The 18,696-nt window shown below is 51.9% G+C and overlaps 1 protein-coding gene across 2 annotated transcripts; it reads right to left on the bottom strand.

Moving 5' to 3' along the window:
* Window positions 1-622: 622 nt before the first annotated feature.
* On the bottom strand, window positions 623-18,460 carry Ptpn6 (protein tyrosine phosphatase non-receptor type 6). 2 transcript variants are annotated; one of them, XM_075982814.1, is made up of 16 exons: window positions 18,148-18,460; window positions 12,394-12,516; window positions 11,982-12,176; window positions 8,332-8,521; window positions 8,070-8,186; window positions 7,859-7,972; window positions 7,635-7,731; window positions 7,261-7,340; window positions 6,927-7,076; window positions 5,198-5,329; window positions 4,916-5,070; window positions 1,908-1,975; window positions 1,663-1,814; window positions 1,476-1,567; window positions 966-1,108; window positions 623-824 (listed from the first exon to the last, which is right to left on the bottom strand). In XM_075982814.1, exons 1-15 carry the CDS (start codon window positions 18,159-18,161, stop codon window positions 994-996), a joined length of 1,794 nt encoding a protein of 597 aa, XP_075838929.1. In that variant the 5' UTR covers window positions 18,162-18,460; the 3' UTR covers window positions 623-824; window positions 966-993. The 2 variants fall into 2 exon arrangements, with proteins under 2 accessions (XP_075838929.1, XP_075838931.1); XM_075982816.1 differs by lacking the exon at window positions 18,148-18,460 and adding an exon at window positions 12,602-12,757.
* Between the last annotated feature and the right edge of the window lie 236 nt (window positions 18,461-18,696).

Below are 18,696 nucleotides of genomic sequence, written 5' to 3'. Positions count from 1 at the left end.
GAGGCCAGGAGTCCCGGAACCTCGAGCAACCTTGCTCCCTGGGCCTCACTTTCTCAGACTTCTGCACTGTAAAATAAGGATAATAGAGGTTCCCAGGCGAGAGCCAGGGGTACAGATAGCTCAGTGAGAAAGCTGCTCACTACCGGGCATGTGGGATGCTCTGAGCTTTGTCCCGTACGACAAAATAAACAAACAAATAAAATTTTTAAATTTATATATATATATATAAGAATGTATCTAGTATTAATTCATTCTATAGTCCCTTAAATAGGGCTCAGGCCTGTTTTCAGTGTGTAATGTAGTAGTGGCCACTGTTATTGGCACTCGCTATGGCAATATCTTCACTGAGAAGGGCAGATGAGTCCAGATCACAGATCACCCTTCTGCTGTAAGAAGGCTGGAGCACTTGCTAAGCACACAGGAGACCTAGGTGCCATCCCCGGCATGAGAGAGGGAGAACACAGAACAATTTAAGCCCTAGGAGGGCCGCAGGCATCTAGCTGTGTGAAGCAGCATCCAGAACTGGGTCTATCTAACCCAGAAGATTGAACTTTTACACAGTCACACGTGGCAACCCAGTCCCAGCCTGCCCAGAGCCTCCAGATACATGGGGCACACAAGGTTGGAGGCAACACACAGAGGTCCAGGGGCTTTATTTACAAGAATAGAAATCTGGCTTCGCCTGGGGGCTTGCTGGGTTATATACAGGTTCAGAGGATCATAGCTATTTAAATTACAAAATGATGGGGGTGGTCCCAGGGTCTGGTGTGGGCCACAGGTCTTGATCTGTCCAGTGGAGGCCTCTGCATGGATTAAGGCTGATGCTGCAGATAAAAGAGAGGAAGTGGGTCAGGGGGTATCTGGGGCCTGGGGACACCCTGGCAGGGGAGAGTGAGATTGTGACCACCCCTCGCATGTCAGAACTGGAGCGGGGGAAATGGGGACAGGGGGAGAAGGGGCCTCACCATGGCCACCTGCAGATGAGTGCCCAGTTCACTTCCTCTTGAGGGAACCTTTGCTCTTCTCCTTGTCTGCTGACCGCTGCTTCTTCACTTTCTCTTCCTTCTTGTTCTTGCTATGCACGTTCTCATACACCTCCTCCTTGTGTCTGGGCATGGGGGAGGGAGAGAAGGCATCTGGACACTGCGCAGATCCCCTACTAGCAGCCCCTCCAGAACTCACTGTCACTTAGTGAAGCCAGGAAAGCCAGAGAGCCCGCTCACTGTCCATACACTAGACACAAAGCTCCCGGGGGCAACGACTGCACTCACAGGAGTCCACAGCTGGTCCTCAGCACAGGCCCACCCATAATCACAGTGGGCGCTTCAGAAAAAACTGAAGAACAGAGGTAGTAGGGAGAAGGTTGACCTTGAACCAGGGTCTCCCCAACCTCCACACTAGTCCACTCCAGAAAGGACAGTCAAGACTGGGCAGGAGAAGGGGGAGATGCTGGGAGGACAAGCAGGATCACTCACTTGGAGGAGGTACGAGAGGCCTTGGCATGGGCACTCCTCATAGCGGGAGGGTAGGTGATATTCCCATACTCCGACTCCTGACCCTTCCGGGACTGTGGGCAAAGGTGTGGTGGGAAGATGGTGGTACCAGCAGGACTGGATGATGCCCACTCTCCCCTCCCACCCATCAGCCCCACTCTGGACACACTTGTATGATCTCCAGCTTCTTCTTGGTTGTCTCAATGTACTGGGCAATGGCCACGTAAATGAACTTGTACTGCGCCTCCGTCTGCACCATGCCAGAGCGCTGTGCCCGTACCATCTGGATGGTCTTCTGAATGTCAATGTCACAGTCTAGTCCTGGACAAGGGTGGCCGTGGAACTTCAGGGTGGGCAAGGCCAAGGGACGGCTTGTCTCTCCCACACCTACCCGCACGGCCCAGGGGTCCTCACCCTTGGTGGAGATGCTCTCCATGAGCATGTCAATAACGATGATCGTGCCTGTTCGGCCGATGCCGGCACTGCAGAGAGAAAGGATCACCATCAAAGGTCCAGCCCTTACTAGGAAATGGGAAGTGATGAAGAACCTACAGCACCAGCCACAAGGGTTAGTAATGTGTCCAGGTCATTAGGCCAGCAAAGTGCACCTCTGCACCCATCCTTCTGCCCCAGTCACAGGATGGACAAGCAGCTGCCTATTTGGGGGTACAGATACCCTTTCCCTCCTTACCAAGAATTTGTTCCCCACTTCCTGCTCCCACTCCTCACTCCTCCCAAATGATGGCTATCCTCATTCCTTGGAGAAACAGAATGTCACACCCTGCCATTGTCCTACCTGCTCCTCAGGTACCTGGGCTCCCCCCGTTCCAGCCTTCAAGAGTTACATTTGGAGTGGGCTGGGCGGGTGGTAGTGCACACCTTTAATCCCAGCACTTGGGAAGCAGAAGTAGGCAGATCTCTATGAGTTCAAGGCCAACCTGGTCTACAGAGCTAGTTCTAGAACAGTCAAGGCTATACAGAGAAACCCTATCTCAAAAAGCCAAATGGAAAAGAAATGAGTTATATTTGGAGCCAGGTGGTGGTGGGGCATGCCTTTAATCCCAGCACTCGGGAGGCAGAGACAATTGGATCTCTCTCAGTTTGAAGCTAACCTGGTCTACAGAGTGAGATCCAGGACAGCCAGGGATGCACAACACAGTGAAACCCTGTCTCAAAAAGCCAAAAAAATAAATAAAAGAGTCACACTTAGAGCTAGGCATGGTGGCACATGATTTTAATCCCTGCACTCAAGAGGCCAGCCTGGTCTATATAGAAACACACACACACACACACAAGTTACATTTGGGATGGGTGTGATGGCTCAGTGACTATTATGACTATCAAACAAGCAAGTGGACCTCTGTGAATCTGAGGCCAGCCTGGTCTACCTAGCAAGTTCCAGGCCACTGAGCCACATAGTGTGAGACACATATACACAGACACATGTATGTGTGTGTGTGCGCGCGCACACGCATGAGTGGGTGTATATGTGTGTGTGCATGGTGGAGAGCCATAAAAACGAGGGCCTCTGATCTCCACGGACATGCCCACACACATGCCCACACATACACATAGAGTTACATTTTGCTTAGGGTGTGCCTTGGTGGTAAAGCATGTTTTTAATATGCTTAAAGCCCTAGGGTCCCATCCCTAGCACATACAGAGACAGACAGACAGACAGACAGAGAGGTGGAACTTTCTCTCTGTGGAACTTCATTTCTCTTTTCTTCAACATGGCAAAAAGGTAAGGGCTGGCCCAAGACTCAGGTGTGGAGAAACTGCAGTAGTATGCTTCCCTTCCCCGCCCCCCCCCCGCCCTCCACCCCTACCCGTACCCCCCTCCACCCACTCTGAGCAGACAGATGATGCAGACCCCAGACCTGCCTACAGCCCAGTCCGTGAGGCTGCTACCATAAGTCGAGCTGTCTAATTTCAAACCCAGATTGTCAAAAATAACCCCCCCATACCACTTCCTTCCTGTAATTTCTAAATAAAGGCTATGGGGATTTCAAGAAGTACGTGAATGGGGGAGGGGTGGCAGAGAGGTAGTTCTTGGGGATGAGCTGTCCCCAAGATAGTAGCGTGCAGAGCTTGACCCCAAGACAGAATGGGGGGTACCCCCAGCCCAGTTGCAAGACAGCTGTTAGTGAGGGAAGGAGGAAGTCTAGAAGCTTCCACAGGCCTGGGTTACAGGGACAGAGAAGGGGGGACAAAACTGGTTCCTGTTTCCTCAGGTCATACAAAAGAAGCCATCAATGGCTGGGCCGTGGTGGTGCATGCCTTTAATCCCAGCACTCGAGGCAAAAACAGGTGGATCTCTGCGAGTTCAAGGCCAGCCTGGTCTACAAGAGCTAGTTCCAGGACAGGCTCCAAAGCTACAGAGAAACCCTGTCTCGAAAAACAAAAAACAAAAAAAAAAAAAGAAGCTATCAATGGTGCACACACAGATACACATATATACATAGACATACACACATACATGGTGAAATTTTTTTTTTTTTTAAAGAAAGATCTTATGCCCAGTGTAGTGGTGCATGCCCTTAATCCCAACACTCCAGAAGTAGAGACAGGCAGATTCCTGTGAGTTCAAAGCCAGCCTGGCCTACAAAGTGAGTTCCAGGACAGCCAGGGTTGTTACACAGAGAAGTCCTGTCAAGGAAGGAAGGAAGGAAGGAAGGAAGGAAGGAAGGAAGGAAGGAAGGAAGGAAGGAAGGAAGGGAGGGAAAAAAGGTCTTAGTTATATGGCCTGGAACTCATGGTCCCCTTGTCTCAGTGCCCAAATGCTAGACTCTAGGTATACGCCACCATGCCCAGCAATGAGCAGTGAGAGGTGAAACCCAAGGACCCACAAGCAGGTCCACCACAGGCCTGGAGTAGTGAGGGCTCAGAGGAAGCTGGGGTCCGAGCAGGCATACAGTAAGTCCCTAGCCATGTTGCTGGCAGCACTGGAGCAGTGAGGGCTCAGAGAAAGCTGGGGTCCGGGCAGGCATACAGTAAGTCCCTAGCCATGTTGCTGGCAGCACTGGAGCAGTGAGGGCTCAGAGGAAGCTGGGGTCCGGGCAGGCATACAGTAAGTCCCTAGCCATGTTGCTGGCAGCACTGGAGCAGTGAGGGCTCAGAGGAAGCTGGGGTCCGGGCAGGCATACAGTAAGTCCCTAGCCATGTTGCCGGCAGCACTGCTCACCTGCCAGCTGCTGTTTCAATTTTACGTGTGCAGGTGTTCTGCCTGCATGTATGTCTGTGTACCATGTGCATGCAGTGCCCTTGTAGGTTAGAAAAGGGTGTTGAATCCCCTGGGACGGAAGTTAGAGAAGGTTATACATCACTATGTAGGTGCTAGGAGTCTAACAAGGTCCTCCGAGCCATCTCTGCAGCCCCCCGCTGCTGCTTTGTAAACACTACCTTCATGTTGCGCCTCTCACCTGCAATGTACAATGATGGGCCCTGCATGAGGCAAACGTTCCTGTCGCTGGTTGATCTGATCCAGGAAGCTGAGGACACCCCCGGGCTCACTGGGAACCCCATGGTCAGGCCAGCTCAGGTACTGGTAGTGCCATATCTCCCGAACCAGGTCCCCCTAGGCCAAGGACACAGAGTCAGTGCCTGCTGCGTCCACACAATTTCCTAGTCCCACCCACCCACCCCAACTACAGAACAAACAGAAGGTGAGGCCCCTGGAGTGTGCAGGGGCTGGGGACACTCACATTGTCCAGCGGGGAGATCTGTAAAGTGCGAAGTTTGTATTCTGCTGTATCGTGCTCTGCACAGTTGGTCACAGAGTAGAGCCCGTAGACTCGCTGAGTGCCCACCTCCGGCCAGTAAGGAACACATTTGTTCTGAAAGAGAGGGGGAGGGGTGAGGCACAGAGGCAAAGCTCTGCGGCTTTCTAAGCCCCAGGCATAGTGAATTTTTTTTTTGCACACCTGTATAGGTACATACATGGGGGCTGCATGTGGAGGCATAAGAATGAGGATGGAAATCATCGTCCACCACTCTTCCACCTCATTCATTGAGGCAGGGTGTCTCAATCAAACCCAGAGCTCACCAATATGCAAGCCTTGCTAGCCAACTTGCCCTGGGGATCCCCTGCATCCTCCTGCCAAAGCTGAAACTGTAAGCAAGCTTCTCTGCCCACCCGGAATGTACGAGAGCTTCTGAGGACCCCAACTCCAGTCCTCACGCTTTCATGGCTCGACGGCTGAGCCTTCTCCCCATCCCTGCCCTGGACGTCTGTTAAAAGAGGGATGAGCCAGCTCAAAATCAGACCTGGGGCCTGGCTTCAGGCTAACCACTATAAGATAGGAACTATCAACCATCTAATCTTACAATTCATTCAGTGACCACTGAAGCTGTAGCAACTGAGCTGTGGTTCAAACTCAAGAAAAACGCAGACAGTGGATGCAGTCTAGTGAGAGTACGTGTGCTTCACACATACAAAGCCAGAAGTTTCATCCCTAGCGCTACAAACCCCGGAAGACCAAGCCAGGCATGGTCCGTGTCCTAGGACACAGGGTGATACACAGACAAGAGACACAGGTATACAGAGCATGTCTCAGAAGCAGGGCTAGGGAAGGAGCCAATTCTCCCACAGGGCTAAGAGGGCAATGCAGGATAGCCTCACAGAGTAAGCAGGAACGGAGCACTCCAAACCGGAGTCTGTGAGGCAAGGCGGTTCAGGGAGCCAGTTTCTGGCAAAAACTGAGCTCGTGCCTTCACACGAGGTGGGTGTATTACAGGGAGCCATGAGGATCGGAGGGAAGCCACCAGGCTTGCAGGGGCAGCTTTCTATCCCAGAAGCAACTGGGAGCCACAGAAGGGTTTTCAGAGTGAGCAGCTGGATGCCATGTGCTTCTGAGAGGAAAACTTCCCAGTGCGCAAAGGGGGAGCAAGGGGGAGCCACTGATGGCAAGATGCTTGGGGCAGAGAGGACAGGGGAAGAAACGGATGTATGAAGAATGCTTGCCCTATTCTGTGGTGCTGAGGATCGAACCCAGGGTTCCAGGACTGGGCATGCGCTCTGCCACTAGGCTATATCATCACACAGGGCATCTGGAGCTGAGGAGGGCTGGGTGTCCAGGAGTCACAGTGTATAGAGGAGACTATCTCAGGTCTCAGCTTCCCAACAGGCACTGGGTCTTTGCCACTGAGGTATGTATATGTATGTAGATCCATAAAACTAGATCTCCCTGTGAGTGTACATGTATGAACACACATGTGCTATAGCATGCATGTGGCACTCAGAAGATAACTTGCAGAAGTCAGTTCTCTCCTTCTACCATGTGGGTCCCAGGGATTGAACTCATGGAGTTAGGCTTGGTGGCAAATACATTTAAGCCTCTGAGCCTTCTCACCAGCCCCTGATCTTCCTTGTGTATGGTGAACAAGGACTGAGGAAGAAAATGTGAGGGACAAGAGGGTGGTGCTTTGCCCTACCCGGCCTTTCTCCACCTCACGGGTGGTCATGACGATGATTCGGGTGTTCTCCTGCCAGGTCATCTGCCAGAAGTCATTGACTGTGGCCTCCAGACAGCCCTGGCTGGCAATGTAGGTCTTCGCATTCTCATCTGGACCTAGCAGTTGGTTCTGGATGCAAACATAGAGAGACCCATCCCAGGACTGTAAGTGGGCATAGATGTGCTCACAGCACCATCAACCCTACCCAAGATACTAGCTCCAGCTTTTCCCAGAGGCACTGTACCCATGGACCCCAAGACACAGGGAGCTCTCAGAGACCAGAGTCTGTTCCCACATGGCTCGCCCAACTTACCTTGACATAGTTGGCGTTGATGTAGTCGGACCCAGGGATACTACTGTCTCGTCCCTGCAGGATCACTCGGCTGTGGTCAACTGACATGGGTAGAAAAGAAACAGCTTGGGCCGGCCATACCCTGTGGCAGACCCTTCCCAAGCTAACAGATGCTCTTGTCTCCAAAACCATGAACTCATAGAGGACAGGGCAGCAGGCAGAGGCAAATGTGTCTGGGGTGGGGGCAGAGGCTTCGGGAGCAGGAGGGTGCCTGGGAGCTATGGGGAGGCTCATGGAAAAAGAGGTTTCCTGGGGGAGGAGAGCTCTGCTGGGCAGTGGGGAGGTGGAGTCTGTGGTGGAGGGGAAGCAGTGAGGGGCGGAGGGGCGGAGCTCACAGGGAAGAATGTTCTTGTAGCGGTTCTTGCTCTTGTTCTCAGGCCGCTGCCCTTCCAGGCGCTGGTGCAAGTTTTTTACCTCCTGCTTTTGCAGACTCTGAAAGGTGAGAGAGCTAAGCCCGCGCCCCAGGCACATGCACGGGTGGAGAGGTCAGAGCTATGTCACAGCACAAAGAAGGCAAGGTGGCCTCATCTATCCCAGCTCCACTGTCCCCAGTACCCACCTCAAACTCCTCCCAGAAGCCAGCCTTGGCTGTGTCCTCGGGCTCCTGCTTTTTGTTCAGTTCCAAGACCCGGTTCTCGATGTCGGCCGCGTTTACCCGAGTGGCGTAGTAAGGCTGGGGAGAGGAAAAGCGGGAATCAGAGACTGAGAGACCTCAGAAGCCCACATCAACAGCTCAGGGGAAGGGAAGACGCAGCAGGTTGGCTCCTCACCTGCCGCAGGTAGACAAAGGCACCTGAGGCCTCCTCAATGCCCGTCTTCCTGAAATGCTCCACCAGGTCTGTGAGGCTGTCAAAGGTCTCTGAGCCACCCACAGTATAGCGTCCACCCTGAAGGACACCAAGTAGGGCTACCCCTCAGGACTGAGACCCCGTCCTGGCACCCCCCAGTCTTAAATCCAACCCCAGAAGACCCTCCCAACAACTCTGGATGAAGTTCTGGCATGAGGCCGTCCCCACAGCCCAGCTGACTTACCTCACACATAACCTTGATGTGAGTGACCTTGAGGGGGGAACCAGGGCCAGCTTTGGGCTGGTCGTTGAGCACGGACAGCACGAAATCACCAGGCTGGCTGAGACTCTCACGCACAAGAAATGTCCAGGGCTCGCCCTTGGCCTGCAGCAGTGTCTCTGCCTGCCCTCCAGACATGTGGCCATGGTACCACCTAGGTACATTGAAAAGATTGGTGACCAGGCCCGAGTGGGCACTGACACCTGCCAGATCTGAGCTATGAGCTTTCAAATCCACCGCAACATTGAGATCCATCGCTACCTCACAAAGATGCTGAGAGGAAGGAGCCAGGCTTGGAGCTAGAATCCCAGCTCCTCGGGAGATGTGAGAACAGAATGAACTGGAGGCCAGCATGGTCCTCGTAATGGCGCACACCTCTAAACCCAGCGCTCAGGCAGAAGCAGGTGGGTCTCTGAGGCCAGCCTGGCCTACAGAGTGAGTTCCAGGACAGCCAGGGCTACATAGAGAAACCCTGTATCAAAAACAAACTAACAAAAAGACCCACCTGCTTCTATAAATAAATAGCTGGGTTATGATGACTCACTTTTATTTTGTTTGGTTTTTCTCTCAAGATAGGGTTTTTCTGTGTAGCCGTTGCTCACATTTATAATCCCAGCATTCAGTAGGCTGGACTACCTCAGTGAGGCCTGGGCTGACAGAGACAAGGGGATAACTGTAAGTTTGAGGGTAGCCTGGTCTACATGGTGAGTTTCAAGCCAGCCTGAGCTACAGAGTAAGATTCTGCCTCAAAAAAGAAAAAAAGAGCAGAGGCTAGCAGTGGTGGTGCATGCCTTTAATCCCAGCACTTGGGAGCAGAGGCAGGTGGATCTCTGTGAGTTGGAGGCCAGCTTGGCCTACAGAGTGGGTTGAAAGGAAGGGAGGGAGAAAAGGCCTCCGCGTGAGACAGCCGAGGGTAAAAATGTTTGCTATCAGGCCCCACAACCCAAGTTCGATCCCCAGGACCCACGTGGCAGAGGGAGATAACCAACTCCGACAGGTTGTCCTCTGACCTCTACACGTACAAATGTAACAAACATCGTTTAAAACAAAGAAACAAAACAAAAGCTGAGAGGTTGCCATTTTCCCAGAAAACAGAGGCTAAGCACTTGCACACTGGGCTTAGGTCCCCAACTCATAAACGAAAAGGTTCCACAGAGTTCAAACCATGGAGACTGAGGTTATAGCTCAGTGGGACATGTAAGACCCTGGGTTCATTCCCCAGCACCAAAATAAAGGGAGAAAGGAGGGAGGGAAAAGAGAAGGAGGGAGGGAGGGAGGGAGAAAGGAGGGAGGGAGAAAGGAGGGAGGGAGCAATGAAGGAGAGGGGTCCTAACAAAAAACTAGAGCCTCTTCTGTTTACAACAAACAGGCAAGCAATACCTAGAATATTTGGAGAAACAAAAAGAGGGGTCCCCATGAAACACAGACTTGGACTGGGTTAAAGGAGGGACAGTAAAATGTAGAAGGACCCAAACCACAGATGTCAGGAAGGACCGATAGAAAATTCCTCAGGGATGTGGGAGCCCCAACACTCCGTTGAGGAGAGTGGTTTCAGGGTCCAGGGAGCCCAGGATGGTGTGACTGAAGGGGCAGCAGGGGTCCAAAGGGGCTGCAAGGCAGAAAGCAGAACTAAGGGCCTTTCCGTGAAGCACCCCTTCCCAGGAGGAAACTGTAGCCCCACAATGCCTAGCCTCACAGGAAACCACGTGATGGAAAAAACACAAAACTCCTTCTGGGGAGAGAGTGAGAAGTGAGGTTGTGAGGGTTTCCTCAGCTCAGGGACAGAGGGGGGGCAGCATTTTCCAACCGCAGAGATGGAGGGGGAAGGAGAGCGGGGCTTAGTCCTCCTGATCCTTCTCAACTCTGCCAGGGGGACACCATAGCCTAGGGCCTGTCAGAGGCTTCTACCCCTACCCACGCCTACCTCAGGGATAAGTCAGGGCCCCCAAGCAAAGTGAGGGGGTTCAGCTCCTTCCCTCAGGGACAGGATGAGGAAGTCTCCATGCAAATGTGAACTGACCACAGGCAGAGAGTTCACCATTGAGGGGACAAATGCAAATTTCCCTGAAGAGGCGGGGCAAGGACACAAGGAGTATTGGCTCCTGGCTGCCACTTACCTCAAGGTTAGGAATGAAACTCAGCTTTCTAGTTGCCCATCCAAAGTGTCTCTTGGAGTCATCTGCTACCCCCCTAGTGGTGCAGCATGCTTCCCCGCACCCCATCTTTCTCCACTCTGTCCCATCCTGCTCCCCTGACACCCTTTCAGCTCCCACTTCCTCCCTATCCTAGTGAACATACCAGCTATGATTCTGCTATACCTCCATATTCGGCCTCCTCTAGGAGAGAAGCTCCTGGCTTGGGACAGCAACAAAGGAAGACGAGGAGGTAAAAGCGAATCTGAGAGGCCAACCCACCCTGAGAGTTGCAGGTCAGAGGGAGAAGAACAGACAGCAGGAGGCGTGCCTCCCTTTCTGTCTGCCACCACATGGGAAAGTCTTCAAGGAAGTGTAGACCAGCTTCGATGAACTTGAACTCCTGGTCTTCCTGCCTCCGCCTGGGACTGCCACAGCACTGGGCTTATGCAATGCAGGGAAGCAAACCCAGGGCTTAGTGCACGCTAGGCAAGCTCTCTGATCCGCTGACTCTAAGTTTTCATCAGTGACTTCAACAAAAATATTGAGCTAATGTGTAGGCACGAATCTCAAAAAAGACTAAAAACCGCTGGGAAGTAGCTCAGTGGCAAAGCACGCACTCAGCATGCACAAGGTCCTGGGTTTAGGCCCCAGTAGGGGAAGAGGGGGGTCAAGGTTCAGGATCATTTCAACAGTAAATACACAAACACAGAACAAAAACAAGTTGGCACGGCCCCAGAAGTCCAGGAGAAGCCCCTAGTGTTATTCCACTGCCCTTTACGTTAATGGGAGCTGTTAGTCACTACGCTGCCCGGCTAAGATGAGCCATGGTGCAATGAGGGCATCTATCTGTGTGCCTTCTCTTGGTACACACTCTGGGGAGACCACATGAGAATAGCCAGTCCGGTTATGGGGGCCACGTCTTTGCAGCACTAGTGGGGATGTCCGGAGTGTTTCCTGGAGCCAGGCCAGCCTGGACCCTCTACCCCTCTAGACCTGTGACCATGTCGATGACCTTGCTTCATCCAAACTCTGCAACCCATCCTCGCTGTGTTGCTGAGATAAAGCCCTGAGCACCCCAATAAAGTGATCTCTAAGGCCTTACTAACATGGGGACCTCAGAGGCCCAGACTGTGGAGAGCTGGGGAAAGGCAACAGAGTTCCATAGAAGTAAGAGCTTTCTAGCAATAGGGCCAACCTGATGGGAAACACCAGCCACAAGAAGTAGCCTCACTGTCACTCCCAGGACTAGGTTGCTAGACAGCATGAACCCTGCAGCAAAGCAAGGGGAGACCTTCTCTTGCTGCCTCGGGGGACCTGGGATGGGTGAGTTGTAGGAAAGAGTCTCAGAGCACTGAGCTGGAACACGGGTGGGAGAGTGGGGATGAGGCACAGTCTGTGAGTGAGCAGGCCACCTGCGCTGGGTGCCCACCTCCTTTACACTTCTCTCAAGGGCCTCGGCCAGCCTGCAATGCCCCTCACCTCTCGCTGGTGGGGTCCGAGCAGTTCAGTGGGTACTTGAGGTGGATGATGGTGCCGTCCCGGTCCTGGAGGATGCCCTGCTGCTGTGTGTAATACTCCACCAGCTCTGTCAACGTCGCAAACTTTTCCCCTCCGTACAGGTCATAGAAGTCCCCCGAGTTCTGGATCCGAATATGGGTCACCTGGTCATCCACCCTGCAGGGTACCAGGAAGTGAGGCCCCAGGTACAGGAGCAGAAGTGGGATGGGCTGGGGGACGGACAGGCTGAGGGGCCGGAATGCAAAGGCACACGGAATGGAGTGGACACAGGCAGGGACACAGGGGAGCAATACAACATGAGGAGGCAATGCAACCCAGGGAACCGAAGAACATGCACACATTGAGCTGCCAAATCGCAGGGAGAGCCACCCACCTGACTGAGAGGGAGAAATCACCCTGGTTCTTGCGACTGGGCCGAGCCAGGAAGCTCCCAGGGACTCCCCGGCCCTTGAGCAGGGTCTCTGCATCAGGTCCACTGAGGTCCCGATGAAACCACCTGAAGGTGCACAAGGTGGTGAGGTAACGTCCCCTGAGGGCCAGACCATCCTTCCTGCCTGCCTCCCATGGGTCCCAGGTCTTACCTCACCATCCTGGGGCTCTTGCTGAAATAGCTGCAGAGAACGTGAAGGGAACAGCCTGCCTGGGCAGGTGGGAAAACTCTAGGCCTGAGCCTCAAGCAAGGCTCTCCGAGCCCAAGCTCCTACAACCCCAACCTGCTGTCCTGCTACCGGGCTACTACTCCACTGGCCTGGGACAGCCAGTAGGGCGGAGACAGGAAGGGGCGCGGCCGACCCCTTGGGGGAACTCACTTGTACTTCTCTTTTCAGAGCAAGGGAAGAGAAGCAGAAGGGTGGCAGGGTGGGGGAGGGCCCACTTGCCACAGTCTGCCATCAAAGGCACAGGAGTATATGGCACTGAACAGTCGCGACTCCAGAGACAAGGACACACGTGTGTGCCCCTCGGGCCCCTCCAGGCCAAGATTCACACATGTGAATCCTCGTGGCCATCGGCTCGTGGTTTTGTCCCCGCTTCTCCGCAGCATTCTTTGGCACAATCTAATAAGGACGGTGTGCAGTGACACTGTCATTTAGTGGAGTGTTGCCACATGCCAGACTCGTTGCTACAATGCTATTTACATTCCTCCCGTGAGTTACACCTCACCACACCTCATCACGCAGGCACCATCTTTATACCCACTTTACAGACAAGGAAACTGAGGCTAAGAAGTTTGAGGAATTGCCCCAGGCTTTTCACTTAGTAAATTGCAGGCTTCAGACCTAAGTAGTTTAGTTTCAAAGCCAATGATTTTTAAATACTGTCTGCCAACCCTCAGGACCCAAAGAACAGTAATCAACAGACCCCTTGTCCAAAAAGAGACACTGTCACAGCAGAGTGCCCCACAGAAATGACCTCACGCAGCACCGTCAAGTGTGGGCCTTTTCTACTGGTAGGGGCTGTTTATAGGCCTCTTTCCTATACCCTGACTCTGCTAGGGCACACACGTGCACGTGCATGTGTGTGCACGTGTGTGTGTGTGTCCTGGAGGCTAGGGTGTTGGCCAAGGTCTCAACGTGGCAGCCGCTCACAGAGAGAGTAACCTTTAGGAGCTCTCAGACCAAAGACTTATGATGCCCTGTGTGTGTAATCCCTAGCGTAAACACAAAAACAAACAAATAAAAACAAAATGCAAACACTACCAAGTCAGGGTCAGAAGAAAAACAAGTTGCTAAGCAGAACATCCAAGAAATTTCTATTGGTGGCTGGGCAGTGGTGGTGCACACCTTTAGTACCAGCACTCAGGAGGATCTCTGTGAGTTCAAGGCCAGCCTGGGCTTCCTAGCAAATTTCAGGACAGGCTCCAAAGCCACACAGAAAAACTAAAAAACAAAACAAAATAAAACAAAACAAAAACTCCTATTGGTGTCTCCCTTCGGGAGGAACACAGCTGCTAGAAAGCAGAGCTGAGCCAGAGTCCTTTATAGCCTTTGGGGCGTATTTGTTTGTGGTGTTTTGATTGGTTAGTTTTGGTATTTTTGCCATGATGGAATTAGAACCCAAGCCCTAGCCATGCATGGTGGCACATGCCTTTAATTTTGGCACTTGGGAGGCAGAGGTAGGCAGATCTCTGCTTGAGGCCAGCCTGGTCTACATAATGATTTCCAGGACAGTCAGTGCTATATAGTGAGACCCTGTTTCAGATAGATGGATAGGTAGGTAGGTAGGTAGGTAGGTAGGTAGGTAGGTAGGTAGACAAACAGACAGACAGACAGATAGAACGAACCCAGTCCCTTCACTCTGCAGGCGGCAAGCATCACTGAGGCAAATCCTCCACCCTATTTCTTTTTCTTATTGATTTGATTCCTCTTATATTTCTGCAGTCCTAGGGATTGAACCTAGGACCTCAAACGTGCTAGCCAAATGCCCCATACTGAGCTATACCCCAGCTCTCTTTTTATTTTTTATTTTGAGACAGGGTATCAATCACTAAGTTTCCCAGGCTAATCTGGAACTCACTCTGTAGTCTTGAACTTGCAATCCCCCTGCCTCAGCCTCTCTAGTAGCTGGGAGTATAAGCATCACCAGCACATCTGGTTCCCTTACACTTTTTTCAAAACTGTATGATGCTTGAGGTGTAGTTCAAAGGTAGCTTGCACAAGGCGCTGGATTCCACTCTGCACCAAACCCAAAGTCACGAATTAGTGGAGAGTTAGCTGTACGCTTAATATTTATTTATAGTATATATGGTATGTATCAAAAATAGAAAACAATAAAAGAATACAAAAACCAGCAAGGACTAGAGTGTGGCTCTGGGTGAAGCGCTGGCTTAGCATGTAGGAAGCCCTGGGTTTCACAGTCATGCTAGGTACAGTGACACACACCTGGAATTCCAGTACTTGGAAGACAGAGGCAAGAGGATAAATACAAGTTTGAAGCCAGCCTGAGCTACATAGAGACTTAGTTCCAGACCAGCCAGGGCTACATAGCAAGACCCTGTTTTAAAAAACAAACAAACAAACAAAAAATACCCTCTATGACAAGTCTTTTGTCATTCTTGGGGATATCAAGTATCTAGAACTCCCATGGACCCAGCTCACCCCAAGGGTCAGGAAAACCACATGCAAAGCTGGTTCCAGCACGGGGAGTCACAAGCACCCTGGTTGTTCCCATCCCGACCTTCAGAACCCAGGGAAGTATCCAGTGAGAAGACTCGTGAATACTCTTACACAGTCAAGGTTACATGGATGCTTCCTGGTTTGCCCCTGCGGGCAGATGAGTAAGGATTCACACAGCCATATCCAAGCATACCTCATAAAGAAGCACAACTCACAGGCCCCCCATCATGTGTCCATCCATATACATGCCTCGCTGGGGGCAGACCCCAACACGCAGGGACACAGGAAGTTCCGGGTACCTGCTTAACACCACACTGACCGCACCAGACCTAGGATTCTTCCTTCCAGGGTTAAGCTCACTTGTGCAAAGGAACTTAGAAGGCACCTAATACTCCTGACCCTTTACGTGTATCTAAAGAGTGTCACGCCAGAAAATGAGACACTCCGATAAGACGGACCACCCCTGCTATCCTCTGGCAGGAAAATAATGGCAATCCCCTAAGAAGCAAGGCACAGGACCCTGGAATCGGAAGAACATTAGGACAAGATACACAATCATCCCATTTGAGCCCTTGACCACCTAGGATGTAGGGATTTTGTCTTTGTTTTCAACAGGCGCAAGGAGGTTGACAGTCCTAAACGCAAGTAAGTGCCTGGTATCTAGAAGAGAAAGAAATTCCTCTGGGAAGCAGGGTATGAAAGAAAACAAGATCAAGGCGATGCAAGAGACAGGTCCTGGGTACAACGATCTTACATAGTTACCGGACGTCTCTGGGCCTTGATCTTCCCACCTAATAAATAAGCTTAACAAGATTTCCTAAATTCTGGCCTAAAAGGCTAATAAAGCAACCAGGTGTGATGGCTCACGCCTAAAATCCCAGTGTTCAGGAGGCTGAAGCCTGGGACAAAAGGCCAAGTGTGACGGCACTTGCCAGCCTTGGGGAGGTCATTCTTGCCTAAGTGGTATAGTTTGATGTCATCAGCTTTAACATTTGACAGTGGTTTTTGTCTTCCAATTTTGCATCTGTGGAGTCAGCCAGCTGCACAGACCTTTTTCCCTTGCCGTAATTTCCTCAATAACACAGTATAATGATTTGCATAGCATTTACATTGTGTCAGGTAAATACTTGGAGAGGATTGAAAATATGCATTAGTACATTATAGGTTAAATGCAAATACATCTGTACAGCTCGATATCTTCTGGTTTCCTGGAACCAATCCCTCAATGGATACTGGCAGGTGATTTTTTTGGGGGAGGGGGGTTCGAGACAGGGTTTCTCTGTGTGGTGATTACTTTTATTCTATTTTGTTCGTTTATTTCTCCTTTCTTTCTTTCTTTTTTGAGATAAGATTTCTCTGTGTAACAGTCCTGGCTGTCCTGGAATTCACTCAGTAGACCAGGCTAGCCTTGAACTCACAGAGGTCCACCTGCCTCTGCCTCCTGAGTGCTGGGATTAAAGGCAGGCGCCACCACCGCCCCATATTTACTTATTGCGAAAGAGATCAAACTCAGGTTTTTATGTTTGGCAAGTATTCTACCGCTGACAGTAACCTATTCTTTCTTTTTATTATTTATTTATTTAAACAGGATCTTACTGTGTGGTTCAGGCTAGCCTAAACTCAAAAATCCTCCTGCATCAGCCTCCCCAGTGTTGACATACACCACTACACCCGCTGAGACAACTGCATTATGGTTAATTTTCATGACAATACTGTTTACTTGCTACTATGTGAATTTTAGAAACAAAAACAGAAACTAAAGACACGTTAAGTAACTTGCCCAGAGTCACAAGCTTTGAGTGAGCGGTGGGTTGAGTGGGAAGGTGAAAAAAATAAAGCTGTCTGTGGCCAGAGAGTTGTCTGCCACGGCACTGCCACAGCAGACTAGGCAGATAACTGGCACAGCAAAGCATGCTGGGAGATGGCAGAGCAGGTAATTGCCACAGGCAGATGGACCAGGACTCAGAGGTGCGTGCATGACATCACCACTTGGGCTGTTCAGTGTAATCCCATCAATGCAGCCGAGCCTAAGTGTTCAAGGGGCTGGACCCCAGCTGCAGAGCTCTTGGCTGAGGAATCAAGCAAAGGTTCTGTACCAGGAGATGCCGTGCCAAGCCCGCTGGGAAGACTCAGTACCGCCCTCACACACGGGAGGAAGAGTGCAAACAGAGCAGCTCCCGGGAGCAGGAAAAGCAAAAACCAGTGGGCACTTGGTACAAACAATGACAGTCGCCAGCTACCCAAATCCCACCCAGGTCTAAGCTGCCCATGGCTCTCTCTGGAGTGAACACTTCCTATTCTGGCTTCACACTTGCTATTTCTGCTGGTCACAACATGGCTGTCTCTATCTCATTACTGGGTCTTAACTCAAATGTCACCTCATCAGAAAGCCCCCCCTCCCCCTTTCAGCCAGTAATGTCTCCAGCATGCATTACCTGCCAGCACCTTTCTGTGTTTCTTTTGCCGGGCGTTAACCCGTCAATCATCTGAAACAATCCTAGCTATGGCTTAGGTATCCATTCTATCACCTCAGCCTGGCAGCCGGCTCTCTAAACAGAGACCACATCTCCCCATACAGCAGCATCTTCAGCAGTACCCAACCCCCGGGAATTCTCAATTTATCTACTTAAGTCTGCTCCCTTTGGGGAGCAGGGAAAGGACACACAGAACCAAGGCTCAGAAGTAAGGGGGAATTTGCCTAGGAGTGGCAGAACGTTCTCAAATGTGCCTCAGTCATGTCTGAGGTGAAGGGAGCTACCCAGTGGGGATAGGTCCTAGACGGGGCAGAAGCAGAAGACCCCACGCCAGAGGTTACACATTTGGGGGCGGGGGGCTGATGAAAGAAAAAGGGAGGCAGAGGACTATGAATGAACCCTGGGAGGGGGTGGTCCTGAATCTTGTGGGAAGGAGTTGACAAAGACAGGAAGCTGACCCAGGGCAGGGGCTGATGGTGGTGGCAAACTCCGCCCAGACTAACAGGAGTCTGTAGGACACAGGTGGCACAGGGGACTTACCCGCGGGACAGCATCTCCCTGGAGGAGTGGGGGAAGTCACAGGAAAAGGGCGATGGGGGCGGGGCCAATCCAGTGGCACAGCTGTCCAGGGATCCAGACCAGACCTTCAGGAAGAATATTCTGGTTGTCACCCACTTCCTCCTGTCTCCAGTCTGTCAGACCTGTGACACTTTGAGGACGAGCCCCCGGATGGCAGGTCTCCTAGGGAAGGACAGGTGGGGCGGGGCTGGCCCGCGACCGCCCACCACAGTCAAATTCCCAAAGGCCCGAGGCAGGCCAGCAGGCTTCAGGCCTGCCAGGGCCTACTTCTCTTGGAAGGGGAGGAGCCACCTGCTGTTCCACCTGGAGCTCAGGCTGACAGAGCAGCAGGAGGGCGGGTAGGGGCAAAGACCAGGAAGTAACCCTAGCCAAGGGACCGCCCCCAGCACGGTACCTCTCAGGCCCGGGAAAGAAGAGGGCTCAAAGAAAAGCCTTGAAGCCCACTGTTCGGAGGAGGTACCGCCTTTGTGAACAAACCTCCCAGGATGCCAAGAGGCCCATTTAGCCTCC

Source organism: Microtus pennsylvanicus, chromosome 8 (assembly GCF_037038515.1).
Source record: "Microtus pennsylvanicus isolate mMicPen1 chromosome 8, mMicPen1.hap1, whole genome shotgun sequence".
Classification (NCBI taxonomy): domain Eukaryota; kingdom Metazoa; phylum Chordata; class Mammalia; order Rodentia; family Cricetidae; genus Microtus; species Microtus pennsylvanicus.
This window is presented reverse-complemented; position numbering and strand designations above follow the sequence as displayed.

Bases quoted from the DNA above. Each gene is read 5' to 3' on its own strand.
- Ptpn6 (XM_075982814.1), bottom strand. The intron at 8,187-8,331 runs GTAAGTCAGCTG...GGTGTCCTTCAG, and splicing joins ACATCAAGGTTATGTGTGAG to GGTGGACGCTATACTGTGGG. The intron at 7,077-7,260 runs GTAAGTTGGGCG...GTTTGCATCCAG, and splicing joins TCAACGCCAACTATGTCAAG to AACCAACTGCTAGGTCCAGA.